Source organism: Dreissena polymorpha, chromosome 9 (assembly GCF_020536995.1).
Source record: "Dreissena polymorpha isolate Duluth1 chromosome 9, UMN_Dpol_1.0, whole genome shotgun sequence".
Classification (NCBI taxonomy): Eukaryota; Metazoa; Mollusca; class Bivalvia; order Myida; family Dreissenidae; genus Dreissena; species Dreissena polymorpha.
This window is the reverse complement of record NC_068363.1, coordinates 94745992-94770491: the sequence shown is the minus strand read 5'-3', so window position 1 is coordinate 94770491 and position 24500 is coordinate 94745992. Positions and strand designations below refer to the sequence as shown.

The 24500-nt window shown below is 34.0% G+C and overlaps 1 protein-coding gene and 1 long non-coding RNA gene across 2 annotated transcripts; one reads left to right on the top strand and one right to left on the bottom strand.

Moving 5' to 3' along the window:
* Positions 1-6575: 6575 nt before the first annotated feature.
* LOC127843624 (uncharacterized) lies at positions 6576-8164 on the bottom strand. The gene is made up of 3 exons (XR_008032243.1): positions 7685-8164; positions 7133-7223; positions 6576-6865 (listed from the first exon to the last, which is right to left on the bottom strand). It is a non-coding gene; the product is annotated as an uncharacterized LOC127843624 (long non-coding RNA).
* A 7203-nt stretch (positions 8165-15367) lies between these two features.
* On the top strand, positions 15368-17205 carry LOC127846277 (uncharacterized). The gene is made up of 2 exons (XM_052377447.1): positions 15368-15688; positions 15971-17205. Exons 1-2 carry the CDS (start codon positions 15472-15474, stop codon positions 17203-17205), a joined length of 1452 nt encoding a protein of 483 aa, XP_052233407.1. The 5' UTR covers positions 15368-15471.
* Positions 17206-24500: the final 7295 nt, after the last annotated feature.

Here is a 24500-nt window from a genome sequence, read left to right as displayed (position 1 = left end):
TTGACCGTATTGTCATAAGAGATTTTGAGTGCTTGACAGGTTACTGTAAGCCATCATGGAGAGCAGGGGGTTTATGTGGGTTGGTGGTAATTTAAAAGATGAACTTTCAAAAATAATTATAAAAAAAAAAATTGGGGGGGGGATTCTGGGGTGGAGCATGGCGGATAGTTTGGGTGCAGTGCATTGTGGTATGTCAGGTTAGTGTTGCTTTGTCAAAGTATGAATCAAATGTGATCATAAATAAAGAAGTTATGGCAATTTAAGCAAAATGTTCAATTATCTAAGTATAAAAGGAGCAATAATTCTGTCAAATGCTTGATACAGTTGTCTGTTCTTGTTTATAGATTGGGATCATGTTGGTTAAGAAGTATGCAAAATATGAAAGCAATATGTCAAAGGACATAGAACATATTTGAGGTGGTATGCAAATTTAAACATAGATTTATCAATTATATATGCATATTCTAAGTATAAAAGGGCAATAATCCTGTCAAAATGCTTGATACAGTTGTCTGCTCTTGTTTATAGATTGGGATCATGTTGGTTATGAAGTATGCAAAATATGAAAGCAATATGTCAAAGGACAAAGAAAATATTTGAGGTGGTATGCAAACTTTAACATAGATTTATCAATAATATGCATATTCTAAGTATAAAAGGGGCAATAATTCCGTCAAAATGCTTGATACAGTTGTCTGCTCTTGTTTATAGATTAGGGTCATGTTGGTAAAGAAGTACATGTATGAACTAGTGACCTCAAAATCAATAGGGGTCATCTGCGAGTCATGATCAATGTACCTATCAAGTTTCATGATCCTAGGCATGATAAGCGTTCTTGAATTATCATCCGGAAACCATTTTACTATTTCGGGTTACCGTGACCTTAATCTTTGACCTAGTGACCTGAAAATCTATAGGGGTCATCTGCGAGTCATGATCAATCTACCTTTCAAGTTTCATGATCCTAGGCATGATAAGCGTTCTTGAATTATCATCCGGAAACCATTTTACTATTTCGGGTCACAGTGACCTTGACCTTCGACCTAGTGACCTATAAATCAATAGGGGTCATCTGCGAGTCATGATCAATGTACCTATGAAGTTTCATGATCCTAGGCCTAAGCGTTCTTGAGTTATCATCCGGAAACCACCTGGTGGACGGACCGACCAACCGACAGACCGACATGTGCAAAGCAATATACCCCCTCTTCTTCGAAGGGGGGGGCATAAAAAAAATATATAAATAATTTGTTAAAGCAGTCGTCGAAATTCGCACTAGTCCGACAGCAAAAAACTAGTATTTTTTCTTTCCGGCCTGTAGGAAATCCAATGTTACAAGCCCGACGTGCTTGTACAATTAATTTAACAGAAAACGAGTTCCACTTTCATTTTCAATATTTGTAAACAAAGTGTTGAGCCGCTTAAATCAACAGCCGCTTACTAGTATGTTTTAAAGGGGCCTTTTCACAGATTTTGGCATTTTTTTTAACTTATTCATTAAATGCTTTATATTGATAAATGTAAACATTGGATCATAAAAGCTGGTTTTAGGTTTTAAAATCGTCAAAAGATACATATAATGGCTATATTAGAGCATGGTTAATGTTCATTATTACTGTTTCCTCACAAATATAACTAAAACGAAAACTTACGAATCTGAAACAACTTTTTTCAATTTTGTCAATTTACCAAAGCGTGAAAAGATCCCTTTAACACACTGCGCACACGTACTGGGCAATCAGCCGATAATTGGATTACTGCGCATAAAGCGCATGGTTTTGTGGTTCCCGGATTACCGGTACTGTTATGTAAAATAAATGTTTTGCGTTGCGTTCGGGGCACAGAGAGTAATGGCTGAACAGTTGTCATTCAAGTACGTCGTTGAAGAATGCGAATCTGAGGTAACTGTGATTGACGCATTTGTCAACTGGCTTTTCGTAGAATAACCTGGCACTTAATTGCTTATATATTTTCTGGTGGTTCAGGTTTGCTCTCTCTTTCACATGGATATATGGGATGCATTTTTGCTTATTTTTCACCTAAACTTTATGTATATATTTATAATTGTGATTTGATTGAAATCCATGTGTGAAATTAATTTCTTCTTATTTCAGGATCCGAAAGAGGCTGGCTCAGATGACGAGGAAGCTAACTTGGATGAGGATGAAATTAATAAGAGATTTGTATTGTATTCTAAAGATTGAATAAATGAATGCTTCTTTGGATGTTTTATGTTATGTTTATCTGCATTTTTAAGAAAAATGTTTGGGCTAGTAAAATCTGACTCGGGCTTGTTCAAATTCCCATAGTACTAGACCGACTTGCTTGTAGATTTAAATCTGAATTTCAATGACTGTTAAAGTAAAAAGAAAATATTTGGGGTAGTACACAAACGTTAACATGTGCACGCTAACGGTAACGCCGACGTGATCAGGATAGCTCCATTATATATATTTCATATATAATAGTCGAGCTAAAAATGAGTGAAAATCTGATTATACGCAACATGTCTGTTTAATTTATATTATCAATATTGTTAAGTTAGGCATGGAATATAAATTAAAATTTGGGGTAAAGTTCAATCGACCAGTATTGACCAGTAACAACCACTTCTGGAGTATTGACCGGGGCGGTTTTAACCGGTAAAAACCGCCGGTTAAAACCGGGGGCGGTCGATTGGTGCCAACCCTGAAAATCTCTGACCCGTCCCCACCCCAACCCCTATAACTTATGACCCAGGGTCAGATCAAAATTCCAAATAGTGCAGGGTCGCACATAATGCTCATAGCTACCATGTGTTTAAGTTTCAAGGTTCTAGTGCTTATGGTGTAAGAGATAGTGGCTAGGACAGACGGACAGACTGATGGTGGAGATAACCACAATGAACCTGTTAACAGCCAACTAACGCTGCCAACAAAGCACAAGCTTTACGTGTCAGGATGTGGCACTATCTATACAAACTGCATAAGAAATAACAAGACGCTTAGGGTTTGAGGGACACCAAACCTGATTATGAGTCTTCCACACCTTAAGCATCTTAACCCTTTGCGTGCTGGGAAATTTGTCGTCTGCTAAAATGTTGTCTGCTGAATTTCTAAAATTAGCATTTTCTTCGATTTTTTTTCAAAGAATACTATCAGAATAGCAAACAGTTTGGATCCTGATGAGACGCCACGTTCTGTGGCGTCTCATCTGGATCCAAACTTTTTTCAAAGGCTTTTTGTTCCCGCACTGAAAGGGTTAAATATACTTATTTGCTTGTGTACATGTACCTGATAATAAATTATTATTATTACCTGTTTTGGCATCGACAAGCTTTATCAATTGGCCCTCAAATTTTGCACATTATTAAAACGCTACACGATCAACCAATATGCCTTTTCATTTCAAGTTGGAAAGCAATTTAGCCCTTATTCGGCCATAGTAGGGTGGAGGATCGATTTAAAATACAACTATTCCAGATACAAAAATATTAATTCATTTATTTAATGCACTTATTTTCTTATCTTTTGCTACGAAATGACCAGTCATATTTTGCACTAGCAGATGATATTTCGTTTTTTACATATGAAAGGTAAAAAGAAATTCAAGCAGCATTTTATAATATAAATTTAAAAATGCACTAAATCATGCACTTAAAAACAATATTATTGTGATTCTGTTATTTATAATCATATTAATAATGCCTCATTTTTCTCCATTTTATGGTTTACTATCTATTTTTCCCAATTTTATGGTTTATCTTGCTTATTTTCTGAATTCAAAAGGCACTGGCTTAATTAAAAAAACTGTCTATGCATGTAACTGTATATTGAAATCTCATTATGAGTGATTATAAATGCATGATAAAATTCTAACATGTTATGTTATAGATAAATCTATATTGTTTGTATTTTTCCTAAACATTATTAGCCACCGTTGTGGTCAAACATATTTTTTTGTTTTATTAATGACGTTGTTTCACAGATTACTGTAACAGAGCTACAGATTAGGTGCGCATTTGTGTAAATACCCAATGTAAAATTGCCGATTACGCATAGAAAAATAAAACCATGCATTCCGAAACCCAATTGAAATTGTCGATTACACATATCATATTTTTTCTTTGCATAACGAGTAAATCTGTCCCGGAAATACCCTGGTCCGAAATACCCGGATTCTTTCCGCTTTGTCCAAGCGCTTTCAGTATACGTGTTATTGTTGTGAAAATGTAGATGTTAATGTTATACTTATTATGTACAAACTGACTTAAAATAAAATTTGTATTTGTATATTTGTATACCATGTGCTCAAGTGTTTTCAAATTCAGAATGACATTTCCCGGTATTTTAGAATATTCTGGCTTGTTTTGTTAACAAATTGTAGTGTAAATACAAACTCAAAGTAAATATTTAAAACTACCCGATTCACACTGAAATCAGTTTTATAATCAACCAGACGTTTGTTGTTAATCACAAATAATAGATTTCAGAAAACAAAGGTAATGTTTTATTGTTTACAATATCAGCAAAAGATGTCAAGGATGATCCGACAGTATCCAAATGAAAACTAGTCTTGGACAAAGCGACAATGGCTTCAAAATTGTGAATTTCAGACTGATGAGAGTTATTTTCATCTATTGTTAGATGCATTTGAAACATTTAAACCTTAAAATATTCCTCGATGCAGTAATTTATATTCATTCACCAATATATGTAGTAATGTATCCAAGAAAATGAGTATTCTTTGATTTATTGCGTGACATAAATATGTTACGACTCTGGTTGACTTTAGATACAGAGTTGGCCTCAGAGAACAGGTATGTCAATACCATATAAATTGTACGCTGAAGTTTCTTTAGCTAATAATTTTCTAATGTTGACAGACCATTGACATTGCTGAGGTTTGTTGATTTAAAGACTTATTATCATCACGGGCAGAAAAACATTATAGACATTAAACAGCGCGTCATTAAGTAGACAACAGCTGCACAATTGTATGGTAAAAGGTAAATATGTATCTTAATAATTATGTTGACAACTAGCTTACGCAGCAACGTCCGAAAATATGAAATATCCGACATGTATTTCAATATTTAAAATTCAAGATATAATGACGACTGAACTGTTTTACTTTAAGGAAAAAGCGGTAAAATTATGTTGAAAATGAAACACAACAAACTAAATACTTATCTGTTACGTCTAAACAGTAAACAACTAATTATCCCCATATAACACTGTCATTGAATCGCACATTTCAATTATAATTATTCCCCTTGAAAGTTAATGCATATTGATATAACGAATTCATCAAACGTTATCAAACATTAGTAATTTAAATTGCATCGGATTCGCACAATATTATGTGGATGTAAATCCGATCCGGTTGTTGTTTATGTGTCAAGCTCATTTTGTCAGTGAGATATAATAAATTTCTTGCGTAGTAAAATCTACTGTAAAGTACACAATGATACTTACATAATTCTGTCGTATCCGTCTGAATAAACATCCGCTGCACAAAATATAGACATTTGTATTAATGATAATTAAACACAATCATATTTTCTGTGTTTATTGAATTAATAACACTGAGTTTCTTTGTCGCGTTACAAGATGGCGGATGTCTAACGCTGTTTGTGAAGTGACGTCACAATGTTTATCTGTGCGCGTGCCCTTTCCCATAAAAGTATTTATACACAAAATACTCGAAAACTTGATTTTTGCCAGGTATAACGCCTACGCCAACAGGTAGATCGCATTCTTGTCCATATACATGTCAAATTTCGGCAAACGTGCTGGGCCAGTCTTCAAGCGCCACAAATCGCAGTGATTCTCGCCAGCTTAACGAAACTTAGCCCCCTTTATCATTCGTTCGAATGAACGTCATCAATGATGACGTCCAATACATCACTCATTCCATACTAGAGTTGCGACACCTTAAGGGTTTCGCGGGATGGAATGAGTGGGAACTAAAAAAATGTGGGTTCGAAAATTTTGGGAAAGAAAATGTGGGAACGAAAAGGCACGACACGACACGATGAGCTGGCTATGACAATACCTCAGGTATTCTCCGAAAACAGCCGAGCGCATATGCATAAGTCAGTGAGTAATACTCAACAAGACTATTGTCAAGCAAATTTGTCCCCTACCGGCTCCACCATTCCTGTACGAAAAAGTTTGGGCAGACTGTAACCAGATTATGTGCAGAATAAAATACACAAAATCTGTATAGAACCTGTGCAGAAAATATTTGGTGTCCATTTAAAATGAGTTGAAGCAGATTTCTATTTATAGATTTGTTCAATATAAACAAAGAACGAATTCTGTACAGATTTTACGAATGATTTAAATTAAGCAGAATTTTTTAGGGGCAGAAAAAAATCTGGGCAGAATTAAATGTGGGGTGAACCAAAATGTGAGAATGGGATTCTATGCAAAATAAAATCTGTACACAAAATAAAATCTGTACACACAAAAAATTCTGTACAGAAAAATGTAGCAAAATGTAAAGTAAAATATATAGACTGTAAATATTAAACATTTTTATTTAATGATATTATGACATGTTTATATATATATAAGAAAAGTAACAAATACTGACAGTCAATAAAATAAAATAATTTACTCTTACACATCCCGTTAAGAAATAAATCCCTAAATACAACACACATTATTGTATCACTGTTATATGACATAAAAACACAGTAAATAAAGTAAGTTTATGTTTTAAGAAATTACAGTTATTATATTGAGATGAAAATCCCTTTTAGAGGTCTTCATTTGCCTGAACTAGACCCTTGTGAGGTACCATCACTCTGTGACTGCACTTAACTGAGCCAGTGGTCGTTGTCAGGGGAAAGTTGCTACACAATCTTTTTTGATGGTTGCTGAAAGCAAAAAATACACATAACTATTTTTAAATCATTTTGTTAAGTCGATCTGAATGAAAGGATCATATGGGATCTACTAAAATTACAACTTAAATAACGCAACATGGTTCACCAACTTGCTTCTCTTTATATTTTGCTTTTCACATTATAAAATAAATTTGACATTTTTCAGATGTAGGTCATTTCATAGGGTGTTTTATAAAAAGAGAATTTGTAATGTTGATTTAGTTACAAACCGCATTACATTAAGTTTTTGCTTCACACCTTTTAAGTGATAACAGCACCATTACTCTGTGACTGCACTTCTGAGGTCGTTGTCAGGGGTAAGTTGCTACACAATCTTTTTTGAAAATCGCTGAAAGCAAAAAAAAATACAATTTACTATTTAAAAATTACTTTGTTTAGCCAATCTGAATGAAGTGATCATATGGGATCTACTAAAATTACAACTTAAATAATGCAACACCTTTTAAGTGATAATGATCATAGCTTTCGTAAATATGTAATTAAAAAAAAGGCTTTACATTTTGTGGCAGAGTAGTTATTCATAAATAAATCTAAGTATTGGTTACATTGCCCTTTCATTTGGTCACTGATTAGGTAATTGATTGTTACAACTATATGTTGGTTTTGTAAGATAGAGATACCTTTTACTGACTTATGTCTTTTATGTGTACTTACTGCAAAGATAATTGGTTTCATCATTTATTTATAATGTTAATCACCCACCAAAACAGATCTTTGTAACTGTTAAATTATATCATTAAATTAAACATAACATTATAAGATAACAATGTAAAGAAAAACAATACAAACCTTTTTAACAGTTCAAAGCATTTCCAAAAGGGCTGCTTCATAAATCACTGATTTCCTCTTTTAGAGACTTGTTAACACACAAAATGTTGATTTCCACATTCTAATTAATTGTTTAAGAATGTCCATCAAAGTATTTCAGGATATTGTTAAAACTTCAACTTTAAAAAGTCCCAACATTGCTTTGAAACTACATTTCAGGTCCTGCATGGATCTATGTTTACACGTTCAAATTTGGCTCCCAACCAATCAGAAGAGATTATACACATTCCAGCAAGCCAGTAAAGATAGCCCCAGTTTCACATTACAAGTATCAAGCGGGCAGGATTTGTTTGTTAGGGGTTTATGATTATTTTCAAGTGAACTGTTACAGAGGTGTATACAAGCACTGACATTACAATTTTTCATAGATAGAGTCAGAGGAAGGCAAACTAAACATTTAACCCCAGTGGAAATACATATATACTACCATTAAAGCAAAGCAGTTTTCATAAGTCAGGGGGGGGGGAATTGAAAAACAATTTTCAATTTGTATTCAATCCTAAATCAAGTTTACTGTAAGAACCTTAATTCAAAGATATTTTATGATCATAGTAGATCTACATGTTTAAAGGTAAATTATCATTACATACTCACATATTTTAATATTATGACATGTAATATATACATGAATGGCAATTATTGTATAAATTGAACTGAACATAAATATATTGTTTTTCTTGTATAGGGCAAATGTTTCTCATAATTAACATTTAGAAACTTGAATCAGAAGTCTATTTTATTTTTATTATCTAAGTCCCATTTTGAAATTTTGTTTCAATATTCTGCCTTGCTTAATACTGCCAAGTACCAAAATTCTGTCTTGCTTAAATGCAGAGTGCTAAAAATCTGTCTTATAAAAATGAAAAGTATAAAAATTCTGTTTGGTATAGTAATATGTACAGATGAAATTCTGCTTCATTGTAATTCTGCTTAAAAAATCTGTACAGTTTTCCAGGCAGATTTTGGGTCTGTGTCCTCTTTGTACAGAATAAATGAATTCTGTCTTGATTCTGGGCAGATTTTGTACAGACTCAGTACAGAATCTGCAAAGAATTTTCGTACAGGTTGTCAGAATTTATTTTATTTTTTTATTTATTGCCATAGAAACCACAATTTTTGACGTAGGAACAAAATGAAATCACGTGCATAATGTCCTTATTGCCATCTATCCATGTTTCAAGTTTCATGAAAAAATATTAAGAACTTTAAAAGTTATCGCAGGATTCAGAAAAGTGTGACAGACTGACTGGCTGACGGACACAGAGCACAAACCATAAATCCCCTCCGGTGAAACCGGATGTGGACTAATAAAAGCTACGCACGGCGTATAAAATCAGAACCACTGGGTCGAATATGCTGAAACTTGGCCACATTATAGATTATAGTCCAAATTAACAAGCTACAGAATGAGCGTTTTTGGACCAGACAGCGTAAAACATCAACCAATAATGGACAGCACAAAATGGGTAATTTTGTACAAAAAATGTAAACTTTGAGTGGCATTTAATGACCTTTAGACATCAGAAAGTTGCAAATTTTTAATATTCTGCACACTTCGACTTGTTTTTTTTTACAAATTTAGAAGCATCTATGCTTGGGATGTATAAACCCTGTTATTCAGTGTCAAATTTGGCCAAAAATCACAATACAGTCCCAAAAATGGCTAAGCAGCAATGCCCCTTTAACATTATTCCTTATATTTAATTGTATTGTTTAAAAAGATAACTGTGTTACTGTATATTTAATCATAATGGCTCTGTATATCACACATGATAGGGCACTGCTGGGGCTTAAACCCAGAACTCATCTCACATTGTAAGATGCGTTTTTCAATTAAACTACAATGACTGTATCTTGTGAAGTGGAGCCAACATACACCCACATACCGGTAAATGAAAAAATCATTCTGTCCATATATTTGTACTGGGCGTTAGTGAAAGTGAAAGTCTTTTTCCAGGTTTTCCCTGATTTCCAGGTTGGCTGGGAACCATGTTTAACTATGATAAAATGTTCTTTAGATGCCATGTGTATTAATATATAGGTCTATTTTTCTGAGATATTAATGAAAATGCCTTTGGGTATGTGGCGAATATTTTAAAAATCTGCAACTTGATATATGGTGCTAACACGGTAAAATTGTATGAGCCCAAATTAAAATAGATGAATGCGTATTATGCTTCTCTGCTTATACTATGACGACATGTTCATACAATGCCATTTTTATTAATATACATGTATATGCCAAATTTATTGAAAAAGACTTGAAAATGTGTGTCGCAAGATACCAAGTAAGAAAAAAATCAGCATTTTTATGTAGGGTCTTCACACGGTAAAATTATTTGTGCCCAAAATAATAATAGATGAATGCATATTAGGCTTCAATGTTGCTTATACTATGACTACTGGTTCATACGATGCCATTTTTATAAATATCTATGCCAAATTTAATGAAATAGACTTGGAAATGTGTGTCGCCAGGTACCAAGTAAGAAAAAAATCAGCATTTTTATCTAGGGTCTTCACACGGTTAAATTATTTGTGCACAAATAATAATAGATGAATGCATATTAGGCTTCAATGTTGCTTATACTATGACTACTGGTTCATACGATGCCATTTTTATAAATATCTATGCCAAATTAAATGAAATAGCCTTGAAAATGTGTGTCGCCAGGTACCAAATCAGAAAAAAATCAGCATTTTTATGTAGGATCTTCACACAGTAAAATTATTTGTGCCCAAGTAATAATAGATGAATGCATATTAGGCTTCAATGTTGCTTATACTATGACTACTGGTTCATACGATGCCAATTTTATAAATATCTATGCCAAATTTAATGAAATAGACTTGAAAATGTGTATCCCCAGGTACCAAGTAAGAAAAAAATCAGCATTTTTATGTAGGGTCTTCACACAGTAAAATTATTTGTGCCCCAATAATAATAGATGAATGCATATTAGGCTTCAATGTTGCTTAAACTATGACTACTGGTTCATATGATGCCAATTTTATAAATATCTATGCCAAATTTAATGAAATAGACTTGAAAATGTGTGTCGCCAGGTACCAAGTAAGAAAAAAATCAGCATTTTTATGTAGGGTCTTCACACAGTAAAATTATTTGTGCCCAAATAATAATAGATGAATGCATATTAGGCTTCAATGTTGCTTATACTATGACTAATGGTTCATACGATACCATTTTTATAAATATCTATGCCAAATTTAATGAAATAGACTTGAAAATGTGTGTCGCCAGGTACCAAGTAAGAAAAAATCACCATTTTTATGTAGGGTCTTCACACGGTAAAATTATTTGTTCCCAAATAATGATAGATGAATGCATTTTAGGCTTCAATGTTGCTTATACTATGACGATATGTTCATACAATGCCATTTTTATTAATATATATGCCAAATTTAATGAAATAGAATTGAAAATGTGTGTCGCCAGGTACCAAGTAAGAAAAAAATCAGCATTTTTATGTAGGATCTTCACATGGTAAAATTATTTGTGCCAAAAATAATAATAGATGAATGCATATTAGGCTTCAATGAAGCTTATACTATGACTACTGGTTCATACAATGCCATTTTTAAAAATATGTATGCCAAATTTAATGAAATAGACTTGAAAATGTGTGTCGCCAGGTACCAAGTAAGAAAAAAATCAGCATTTTTATGTAGAGTCTTCACACGGTAAAATTATTTGTGCCCAAAATAATAATAGATGAATGCATATTAGGCTTCAATGTTACTTATACTTATAATGACTACTGGTTCATATGATGCCATTTTTATAAATATCTATGCCAAATTTAATGAAATAGACTTGAAAATGTGTGTCGCCAGGTACCAAGTAAGAAAAAATCAGCATTTTTATCTAGGGTCTTCACACGGTTAAATTATTTGTGCACAAATAATAATAGATGAATGCATATTAGGCTTCAATGTTGCTTATACTATGACGACATGTTTATACAATGCCATTTTTATTAATATATATGCCAAATTTAATGAAATAGAATTAAAAATATGTGTCGCCAGGTACCAAATAAGAAAAGAATCAGCATTTTTATGTAGGGTCTTCACACAGTAAAATTATTTGTGCCCAAGTAATAATAGATGAATGCATATTAGGCTTCAATGTTGCTTAAACTATGACTACTGGTTCATACGATGCCAATTTTATAAATATCTATGCCAAATTTAATGAAATAGACTTAAAAATGTGTGTCGCCAGGTACCAAGTAAGAAAAAAATCAGCATTTTTATGTAGGGTCTTCACACAGTAAAATTATTTGTGCCCAAATAATAATAGATGAATGCATATTAGGCTTCAATGTTGCTTATACTATGACTACTGGTTCATACGATGCCAATTTTATAAATATCTATGCCAAATTTAATGAAATAGACTTGAAAATGTGTGTCGCCAGGTACCAAGTAAGAAAAAAATCAGCATTTTTATGTAGGGTCTTCACACAGTAAAATTATTTGTGCGCAAATAATAATAGATGAATGCATATTATATAGGCTTCAATGTTGCTTATACTATGACTAATGGTTCATATGATACCATTTTTATAAATATCTATGCCAAATGTAATGAAATAGACTTTAAAATGTGTGTCGCCAGGTACCAAGTAAGAAAAAAATCAGCATTTTTATGTAGGGTCTTCACACGGTAAAATTATTTGTTCCCAAATAATAATAGATGAATGCATATTAGGCTTCAATGTTGCTTATACTATGACGATATGTTCATACAATGCCACTTTTATTAATATATATGCCAAATTTAATGCAATAGAATTGAAAATGTGTGTCGCAAGGTACCAAGTAAGAAAAAAATCAGCATTTTTATGTAGGGTCTTCACATGGTAAAATTATTTCTGCCAAAAATAGTGAAATAGACTTGAAAATGTGTGTCGCCAGGTACCAAGTAAGAAAAAAATCAGCATTTTTATGTAGTGTCTTCACACGGTAAAATTATTTGTGCCCAAATAATAATAGATGAATGCATATTAGGCTTCAATGTTGCTTATACTATGACTCATGGTTCATACGATGCCATTTTTATAAATATCTATGCCAAATTTAATGAAATAGACTTGAAAATGTGTGTCGCCAGGTACCAAATAAGAAAAAAATAAGCATTTTTATGTAGGATCTTCACACGGTAAAATTGTTTGTGCCCAAATAATAATACATGTAGATGAATGCATATTAGGCTTCAATGTTGCTTATACTATGACTACTGGTTCATACGATGCCATTTTTTAAAATATCTATGCCGAATTTAATGAAAAAGACTTGAAAATGTGTGTCGCCAGGTACCAAGTAAGAAAAAAATCAGCATTTTTATGTAGGGTCTTCACACAGTAAAATTATTTGTGCCCAAGTAATAATAGATGAATGCATATTAGGCTTCAATGTTGCTTATACTATGACTACTGGTTCATACGATGCCAATTTTATAAATATCTATGCCAAATTTAATGAAATAGACTTGAAAATGTGTGTCGCCAGGTACCAAGTAAGAAAAAAATCAGCATTTTTATGTAGGATCTTCACACAGTAAAATTATTTGTGCCCAAGTAATAATAGATGAATGCATATTAGGCTTCAATGTTGCTTATACTATGACGACATGTTCATACAATGCCATTTTTATTAATAAATATGCCAAATTTAATGAAATAGAATTGAAAATGTGTGTCGCCAGGTACCAAGTAAGAAAAAAATCAGCATTTTTATGTAGGGTCTTCACATGGTAAAATTATTTGTGCCCAAATAATAATAGATGAATGCATATTAGGCTTCAATGTTGCTTATACTATGACTACTGGTTCATACGATGCCATTTTTAAAAATATCTATGCAAAATTTAATGAAATAGACTTGAAAATGTGTGTCGCCAGGTACCAAGTAAGAAAAAAATCAGCAGTTTTATGTAGGGTCTTCACACAGTAAAATTATTTGTGCCCAAATAATAATAGATGAATGCATATTAGGCTTCAATGTTGCTTATACTATGACTAATGGTTCATACGATACCATTTTTTTTAAATATCTATGCCAAATTTAATGAAATAGACTTGAAAATGTGTGTCGCCAGGTACCAAGTAAGAAAAAAATCAGCATTTTTATGTAGGGTCTTCACACGGTAAAATTATTTGTTCCCAAATAATAATAGATGAATGCATATTAGGCTTCAATGTTGCTTATTCTATGACGACATGTTCATACAATGCCATTTTTTTTAAATATATATGCCAAATTTAATGAAATAGAATTGAAAATGTGTGTCGCCAGGTACCAAGTAAGAAAAAAATCAGCATTTTTATGTAGGGTCTTCACACGGTAAAATTATTTGTTCCCAAATAATAATAGATGAATGCATATTAGGCTTCAATGTTGCTTATACTATGACGATATGTTCATACAATGCCACTTTTATTAATATATATGCCAAATTTAATGCAATAGAATTGAAAATGTGTGTCGCAAGGTACCAAGTAAGAAAAAAATCAGCATTTTTATGTAGGGTCTTCACATGGTAAAATTATTTCTGCCAAAAATAGTGAAATAGACTTGAAAATGTGTGTCGCCAGGTACCAAGTAAGAAAAAAATCAGCATTTTTATGTAGTGTCTTCACACGGTAAAATTATTTGTGCCCAAATAATAATAGATGAATGCATATTAGGCTTCAATGTTGCTTATACTATGACTCATGGTTCATACGATGCCATTTTTATAAATATCTATGCCAAATTTAATGAAATAGACTTCAAAATGTGTGTCGCCAGGTACCAAATAAGAAAAAAATAAGCATTTTTATATAGGATCTTCACACGGTAAAATTGTTTGTGCCCAAATAATAATACATGTAGATGAATGCATATTAGGCTTCAATGTTGCTTATACTATGACTACTGGTTCATACGATGCCATTTTTTAAAATATCTATGCCGAATTTAATGAAAAAGTCTTGAAAATGTGTGTCGCCAGGTACCAAGTAAGAAAAAAATCAGCATTTTTATGTAGGGTCTTCACACAGTAAAATTATTTGTGCCCAAGTAATAATAGATGAATGCATATTAGGCTTCAATGTTGCTTATAATATGACTACTGGTTCATACGATGCCAATTTTATAAATATCTATGCCAAATTTAATGAAATAGACTTTAAAATGTGTGTCGCCAGGTACCAAGTAAGAAAAAAATCAGCATTTTTATGTAGGATCTTCACACAGTAAAATTATTTGTGCCCAAGTAATAAGGCCACGACTTTTTTTTTTATTGGTTTACAAAAATTATTTTGAAAATGGTCCATCGGGCGGTCGAAAAAAAAAAAAAAAAAAAAAAACATCATTGGAAAAAAAAGTTAATACTAATAACATCAGAACATCAGTTTAACCTTAAACACAGAGACAAAAAATCAAATTATGCAATGAAACACATCTATATCTTCAAATAAAATGAGTCCTAACAGCACCTTATGTAACATCAGGCAATTTTAAACACTGCATTACATGACAAGCGTTCTTCTCCCATTAAAACGAAAAACTGCGCTTCATTTCCATAATTGGATGCGCACCATTACACAATGCGATGCCCGTTGCATAAATCTTATATAGACCCATTTCACGTTACGTAATAGATAAGCCGTCCGCCATCTTGGAGGTATCGATAAGCACCGCCGCTAGCAGACTTGACATCAGTGAAAATACTTTACAAAATGGTGAATTATTGTAGAGTTTATGGATGTTTCAACCGGTCAGATAGAGAAAAAGATAAACAGTTTTATCGTCTACCAGAGGTTATAACTCGTGAAGGTGAAAAATCCCTTGAATTATCTACTGAACGTCGGAGATTATGGCTAGCGAGGCTGAACCAAGATTTCTCAGGAAAAAACTTGAAAAACATCAGAGTGTGTTCCGACCACTTTATATCACGTAAGTTATTGACGATAACTGTTCACTTTTATGAAAAAGAAATCTGCAACACTTAAAAGTATTTTATTAATTTTGTTCAAATTGACACAACATTTTCGTTGAAAACAACATTCGTACTCATTTAGTTTCACACCAGGCACCAAGTTAGATCGATCTACCACTTAGTGGTGTGATTAGGATTTCAGTCCTTAACTTGTCCGTATTTTTTTTAATGTTTACAATACTGATGTTAAATAATTTTATTTTGGAATATGTAAATGATAGTAATTCTCTGATTTTCAGACAAGAAGGCAACACTGTATGACAAGGACAGTCCAGACTGGGTGCCATCTGTTAACATGGGTCACGCACAGCTCCCGACAACTCCATCACCCCAAGTAGCCAGTGCCCGGTTTGAACGCCGCAAAGCCAGGAATGACAAGACAGACGCCGTCCGTACCCTTCTGGCTTTTAGCGAGATGGACACCGAAGTGACTGATCCTGAACCGACCACTGTGCCAGCGACAGAAACACAGACTGACATAACAGGAGTCGCGTTTGATGCCATGACAAATGAACTTGCCCATCTCCAAAAGAAGTCAGACTCTATGAGTCTACTTGTGAATACTCAGATTCCCTATTCCCAAGAGTTTTTCATTGGAAATGATGATAAAGTTAAATATTTTACAGGACTGGGAAGTTATGCTGTATTGATTGTCCTTTTCAATAGCCTAGAGACTTTTCTGCCTTTGAAAATCACACTTACAAAGTTTCAGTGCTTCATCCTGACCCTGATGAAACTCAGACTTAACCTGTCAAATCTGTTCCTCGCATACCAGTTCAACATTTCTCCATCTACAGTCTCAAGGATTTTTAATGATAATATAAATGTTATGTATGTTCGCCTCAAACCATTTGTGCACTGGCCGGAGAGAGAATTTCTTCGCAAAACAATGCCCATGCAGTTCCGCAAACACTTTGGAAAGAAGTGCGCTGTTATAATCGATTGCTTCGAAATAAGAATTGAGACCCCATCAAGTGTAAAAGCCCGCTGTGAGACATTTTCGGCATACAAACATCACAACACAGTGAAATTTTTGATAGGAATTACTCCGCAAGGAGTTATTTCATTTATTTCGAATTCATGGGGTGGTCGCACAAGTGACAAACATATAACCGAACAGAGTGGTTTCCTGGATAACCTTTTACCTGGAGACCTTGTGTTAGCAGATAGGGGATTTGACATTGCTGCCAGTGTTGGAACATTATGTGCTCAGGTAAAAGTCCCTGCCTTTACTAAAGGTAAAAGTCAAATGTCGCCTTTGGACGTAGAAACGACACGGAAACTTGCAAATGTGAGAATTCATGTTGAACGAGTTATTGGATTGGCAAGGCAAAAGTACACTCTTTTGAGCAGCACCCTACCAATTGAATTTCTGGACACAAGAGGTGATGGAGATATTCCACTAATAGACAAAACTGCGGTAGTTTGTTGTGCCCTCATAAACATGTGCGATTCAATTGTATGCTTTGATTGAAACATCTGTACTAAATCTATAAATGAGCCGTGTTCTGAGAAAACTGGGCATAATGTATGTGCTGAAAGTGTCGTCCCAGATTAACCTGTGCAGTCCACACAGGCTAATCAGGGACGACACTACGCTTTTATGACATTTTTGGTTTAAATGAATTCTCTTAGCAAAATCCAATTTAGGCGGAGTGTCTTAACTGATTAGCCTGTGTGGACTGCACAGGCTTATCTGGGACGACACTTTACCCACATGCATTATGCCCAAGTTTCTCGGAACACAACTCAAATATTTAAGCATCAGGTGAAAAAGAAAAGGCAACTATACTGGAAAAACATGTGTTTGTCTTTAATATGTACATATAAACATTCATGAATTTTTTTGTTCAAGCATGCACAAATGATCTAGACAAAACCTGGTATATTTATTCTGCCATATTTAAATATTCACCAATCATAAACAAAATTCCAGATAAAAAGAGAAGTGAAAACTTTCAAAGGAAATTACCACTTGTGTAAATGATGTTTTCTTTCCTTAACATGCTAAATTAAAATCAGTCTGTAAAAAATGAGCAATTGATGCACAATAGAAATAATAAATATTGACAAATTAACTTATTTGATTTTGTATGATTACTTTCATTACTTTGTAAGCAATACGAAACCTTGAATTTGTGTAACCTTTAAAAAATATTAAGACTTAAAAGTTAAAAACTTTACGGCATAGATCATGCAATATGCAATCTACACATTTTAGAACATACATATTGTGTACTTAATGTGTCTATATGTACAATTGAATTTAACACATTTTCTATCATATAAATCTACTGAATAAGTAGTACTAAGATGTTGTTAAACTTTAATAGTAAAACACTGAATTGCATAGAGCTTTAAATATGCAATCTACACATTTTATAACATATATTTTGTTAAGCAGATTATGTCATATGCACATAAACAAATCATGCAAGTTGTAACACATGTTATGTTTTGTATATTGATCAACTGAATAAATAATAGTGCAAATTAAATGGTAAAGATCCAATAGACTTTCATTTATCACTTATTGTTATAATATCCATTTTTCATGTTTGTTTACTTTTTTGCAACTCGAGCACGGGACCTCTTGAACTCAGGGAGTTTTCTACAGTCTGGACAGTACCACTTTATGCTTTTTGGAGGTTTATCCATTTTCAAACATGCAAAATGAAACCAGACTATTTTGCAGTTTTCATTGTCACACGCGATCATTTCCCCTGATTCCACTTGATCACAATAGCACCATTTTTCTTCTTCATCTCCAGAAGTATTGTTCATGTCAGTTGAAGATTTCTGTGCGTCTGTAAGAATTGAGTCTGGTTTTGGAAGTCCACAGCCAGGTAACCTTGAATAGAATTTGCCGACAAGTTCTGGCAAGATTGCTACTTTGAAAATCTTTTCAGTGCGCACGCAAATTTCCTCCCACAGCTGTTCATCAAACATGATCTGTTCCATATGGATGTCCACTTCAGTCATGACGATGAAATATGCTGATTTCAGTTTAGTCACACCAAGTTGTGTCTGCACTTGATAATAATAAGGGTGCTTTTTATCCAACAATAATTTTCCAGTTTCGTCAGGTTTCAGATAAAAGTCTTTCAATTGACCGTCTAACATGGAGTTACGTTGATTGTATGGACACTTTACTTCGACAACACTTTTTTCACAACAGTTACAACTTAAGATAGCGTCTGGTGTTGCAGCCAGGTGTGGTTTTTCTTCGCTCAAGTACAAGCCACAGTCTCGCAATTCAACATTCTCATGAAGTCCTTCGGCTAAAATTGCTCTAAGAAAACGTTCCTTTGCTACTTTCTCATTCTTACTACCCCAACGTGTCGCATCTGTGTCCAGCTTTTTTGACGCCGGGTAACATATGTTCATTATCAGTGATTGTGATGGATTTCCAGGGTCCGTTGCACATACTTGCTTACACACGGATGCAGTAACACGACCTGCACGGAAGTCATGCCATAATTTAGTACCGGACTGTTCACGTGTAGCTGCCTCAACGTTTTTCACGTGCTCGGAAGATACACTGATTTCTACTTTGTCTGTTATCTTTAAAAGATCTCCAAAGTTCATTAATAAGGCATCCTGGTTCCTTAGTTCACCCAGTACTTTTGGAAATGTCTGTTTCTCTATAGTTGGAACAAATTCATCCGAATATTCCTCAGTCACAGAGAGAATAGCCGATTTTGCACCAGTTGCGTGCAAGTTTTTCAAATAGTCCTTAATTTCATCATCTGTTGGTTTCGGAATCTGTTTTTCAAACTTTTTAGCCGGTGTTTCATTACATTCAGAGTCCATTTCGAGACTACGATCAAACTTTCTTTTTAGTGACTTAGCACTGGTAAAGTCAATATCACGCACTTCTTTGTATTCCACACGTTTCATAGATGGCGGAAGTTTCCAGTAAGCGGGATCCTGGGTGACTGTTGTTGAGTCGCGTATTCTAACTATTTCCATCACTGTAAACAGCATGGCTGCGACATGGGTACACACTTCCCCTAAACCCGCCATGCAGTCACAGTGAGAGGCTTGGATCACTCCATTTGGTTCCACAATTGACCACGGATTTAATGGCTTGTCTCTTATCCTCATGGAATGTAGAACCTGTAAAAAAGAAAAAAAACATTGTTGTAATATAAAAATTCAATTATTGATGACCGTTATAGACATTTTAATTACTTTTATTTATAAGGATAAAAACTAATTATCTTATTTACCTTGAACCGCTAGAGATTTATTTTTATTTACCGATAGAAAATAATAAAAAATATTGCTCCAGGTTAAATTGAATAAATTTAATGCTGCAAAAGTGCAAGGTGAATAAAATAATCAATGGGTAAATAAAAATGAATTTATCTCTCCAGGTGTTTTTTTTCAATCTTGAAGAAAAAATCATGAAGAGCTCGAGGTGACTAAAATTATCAAAATAAATTATCAGAAAAAATTATTAAAAAATGACACTAACCTTTGATCGGATTACATGTTTGCTCCCAATGACAACGGCTCGAACGTTAGAAACCCAGCCACTCATTGACTGGTTGTAGGCATCCAAACCCTTTAAACTCTTTAAATCATCAGTGGTGTATGGGCTGGGTGAAAACAGTAGATAATTAACAATGTCAGGATAGGTAACGCTAGGAAGCAGTTTCTTTTCATCCGAAAATGATGTCTTTACACAAAGTTCATACGGATCAGTTCCCCCGATATTTTTCAATTTTTCTTCATATCTAGCCCTAACTACTGGCTCCAGAGTTTCTCTGTAAGATAACTGTAAACTATCCACTTTTTTACTATCCATTTTTAACAAAAACGATGTTAATACAACGCAGAAACTCCAAAATATTTTGTTAAATTATCGTAGCCGCCAGCTGGTAAATATCAATACCTCCAAGATGGCGGAATGGCGGTGCAGAGGTCAAAAATCTCCCTCTCGTGCAATGGGTCTATAAGATAAACTACTCATACACAAATTACCCGGTATGTGTTTGCTCTTACTCGACTTATGAGATCGTACATGAAAAAAAAATCGAGGTAGATCGATCCATGCGTCGTCGCGGTAATGTTTGTCAAAGTTGTTGTTGTCATGAAAACTCGTTGATTTACAACGCAAAACGTCTTATTTGAACTGACGCGAATTAATTTAATCATATTTGTCAACTTCGCTTTTGCTTTATTTTGATAATTTAATCCAAAGTTTAATGTTAGCAAGTGTTTTCTTTTTTACTGGAATTGTAAACAAGGAGTCAGTTAAAGTCTTCCGAAAATGTGCAGTCTGTGTGAATTGACAATTTGACGTCATCAAAGGAAAGCCGCTTTCTGTCGAAAGCAATAAAGCGACAAATTTCGCGCCGAAAAAATTGGCTTCCTTTGTCTAGCAATCAACATGCCGAATCAATTGTGTGTTTGGTTCTCAATTCCAATCCTCCAATTTAATAAAAGCACGTGCATAGCTCCGCCTTCGAATCTTTTGCAGAGAACGGAGGCGGAGTTTAACGGTTAATTGAGCTAGTGTTTTACACAAGTTGAGTTCCGATTTGCCGAAATTACTCGGCCCAAAGCTTTGAAACGACAAATGCATTTATCAATGATTTTCCGAGATATACCGATTTGTTCCGATTTCCAAACTTTCTGTACAGTTCCTATAAACTATAATGGCGGACGTGTTTACAAAAAAGTGTTTACAATGCCATTTTTATTAATAAATATGCAAAATTTAATGAAATAGAATTGAAAATGTGTGTCGCCAGGTACCAAGTAAGAAAAAAATCAGCATTTTTATGTAGGGTCTTCACATGGTAAAATTATTTGTGCCCAAATAATAATAGATGAATGCATATTAGGCTTCAATGTTGCTTATACTATGACTACTGGTTCATACGATGCCATTTTTAAAAATATCTATGCAAAATTTAATGAAATAGACTTGAAAATGTGTGTCGCCAGGTACCAAGTAAGAAAGAAATCAGCAGTTTTATGTAGGGTCTTCACACAGTAAAATTATTTGTGCCCAAATAATAATAGATGAATGCATATTAGGCTTCAATGTTGCTTATACTATGACTAATGGTTCATACGATACCATTTTTTTTAAATATCTATGCCAAATTTAATGAAATAGACTTGAAAATGTGTGTCGCCAGGTACCAAGTTAGAAAAAAATCAGCATTTTTATGTAGGGTCTTCACACGGTAAAATTATTTGTTCCCAAATAATAATAGATGAATGCATATTAGGCTTCAATGTTGCTTATTCTTTGACGACATGTTCATACAATGCCATTTTTATTAATATATATGCCAAATTTAATGAAATAGAATTGAAAATGTGTGTCGCCAGGTACCAAGTAAGAGAAAAATCAGCATTTTTATGTAGGGTCTTCACATGGTAAAATAATGTGTGCCAAAAATAATAATAGATGAATGCATATTAGGCTTCAATGTTGCTTAAACTATGACTACTGGTTCATACGATGCCATTTTTAAAAATATCTATGCCAAATTTAATGAAATAAGACTTGAAAATGTGTGTTGCCAGGTTCCAAGTAAGAAAAAAATCAGCATTTTTATGTAAGGTTTTCACACGGTAAAATTATTTGTGCCCAAATAATAATAGATGAATGCATATTAGGCTTCAATGTTGCTTATACCATGACTACTGGTTCATGCGATGCCATTTTTATATAATAATAAAATATAACAAATAATCCAACATGAGACAAAATGTCAAAATAAAGATTATTAAAATAACATCTTTATAGCACAACTTGAACAAATTACAAATTAGACAGGCACACAATATCATTATAAAAAATATGATAGTGATATGAAATGGCCGTAAACAACTTTAAATAAAAAATAATTACGAATTAGTTTAAACTGAAAACTTTTTTAAAATAGACTTTTTTTTCTCCTCAATTATTAATAGTGATAGCTGTTTTTGCACAAATTATAGGAATTCGCGATGCAAATGGTCAATGTTTTAAAAAGCGTGCAACTTATTTTTTCACATTTCACAACAGTTAGCGACTAATGCTGATGTTGTTACGCTGAGTGGCATATGGTTGCTGATGTCGTTACTGAGACTCATATTTTCACAAATTTGAACAATGCTCAATTAATTATTTTCACAATGTTCAACAGTCACAACTCATTTGTTCACAATTTTGAAAAGTGTGCAACTTATTTTTCCATAATTGTCAAGATTGCGAGGTTCATTTTTAAAAATCTTTAACATTGCACGACTCATATTTCACAATTTTCAACATTGCGAGACACTTGTTTTCACAATTTTTAAAAGTTTGCTACTGATATTTTAGGAATTTTAAACAATGCGCGACAATTTTTTTCACAATGTATTATAAATAGTCACCACCAATTTTTCTCACTTTGATCATTGCGCGACTCCTTTTACCACAATATGAACAGTGTGCGCCTAATGTTTTCACAAAATGAGGCGGCAGAGGTTGCTGCACAAAGATAAAAATGCCCACTGCCATAAATGTTATCCAAAAAATAGCAACATGGCTTATTGGAGCTAAACAACCCTTTCTACATGTACTTTCAACAAGCACACAGACCAATGTCAATGACCGTAGGACTACTGGCACTGACCGTTGGTTCATCAGCATGAAAAATGGGTGTCAAAAATAGCACAAATAATGTAAAATGTGTTATATGCATGTATAACGATGAAACTTACCAACCACTCGACCAGGAAACATCTGTTGCAGACTATGTGGGATTCGGGATACTCTCCCACTGGTATCATATGCAGATCGGTGGTCACAAGAACGTACACAACATCATTAATGTCAGCAATATATATCTCCAACTTCAAACACACAGCTTGCAAAATCGCTGAATATTGCACAAAAGCAGCTTCGTTACAAACTTCCAGCAACTCGAAATCCACAAGCAGTCTCGTTCCCCACCCACTTTGACTTCGTAGCGAAGGCATGTTTTTTTTGGGAAACCGTTAACATCTCACAACTAAACGTATACTACGGAGATTGACAAGTTGAAAAATAAATTACTGTAATCACTTTCAATTTGCGCACTACGTTAAACTCCAGTTCCATTTTGTCTTTATTGTTGAAATGTTACTCTACACATTCGCTTTGAAAATAGCGGTTGGCGTGTTGTTGGTGTAGTGAAATAATGGTAAACCAAGATTACCTTTCCACATCAGTCGATGTGGATGACATCTAGGAGTGGTGCGTAGATAAGATATTTACAGATAAAAAGTAACAGTAACGATTAACACAACTTCTTCAGTCTTCAGCAGGATACACACACTGGGTCCCGGCGTTCTTTTCGTCAGACATGGCCAGCGGTCGGAACGGTCTGGTAACGGTTTGGCCATTTCACCACATTCCTCCCCATTTTATAGTCCTCCTCTGACCTTGCCAAGACATGCGACTACTCCAGGACCGAACAGTTGGATCCGTATCAACCACAACACTCTTTTAGACCCAACATTCGGATCTGTATACACCACAACACACTCTTAGACCCAACATTCGGATCTGTATCCACCACAACACACTCTTAGACCCAACATTCGGATCCGTATCCACCACAACACACTCTTAGACCCTATATTCGGATCTACCAGCAACATCCTTGACCACATTTTGTGATCAGAAGACCCTAACCCCATGCGCGCACTCCTAGACCCAACATTGGGATCTGCCTACAACACACCAAGACCCTAACCCCATGCGCACACACTTCTTCTCGCTAACGCCCGACCCTT

Excerpts from the sequence above, each read along its gene's own strand:
- LOC127846277 (XM_052377447.1), top strand. The coding sequence starts at position 15,472 with ATGGTGAATTATTGTAGAGTTTATGGATGTTTCAACCGGTCAGATAGA. Across the intron at positions 15,689-15,970 it reads TTCCGACCACTTTATATCAC|ACAAGAAGGCAACACTGTAT; the intron begins GTAAGTTATTGA and ends TCTGATTTTCAG.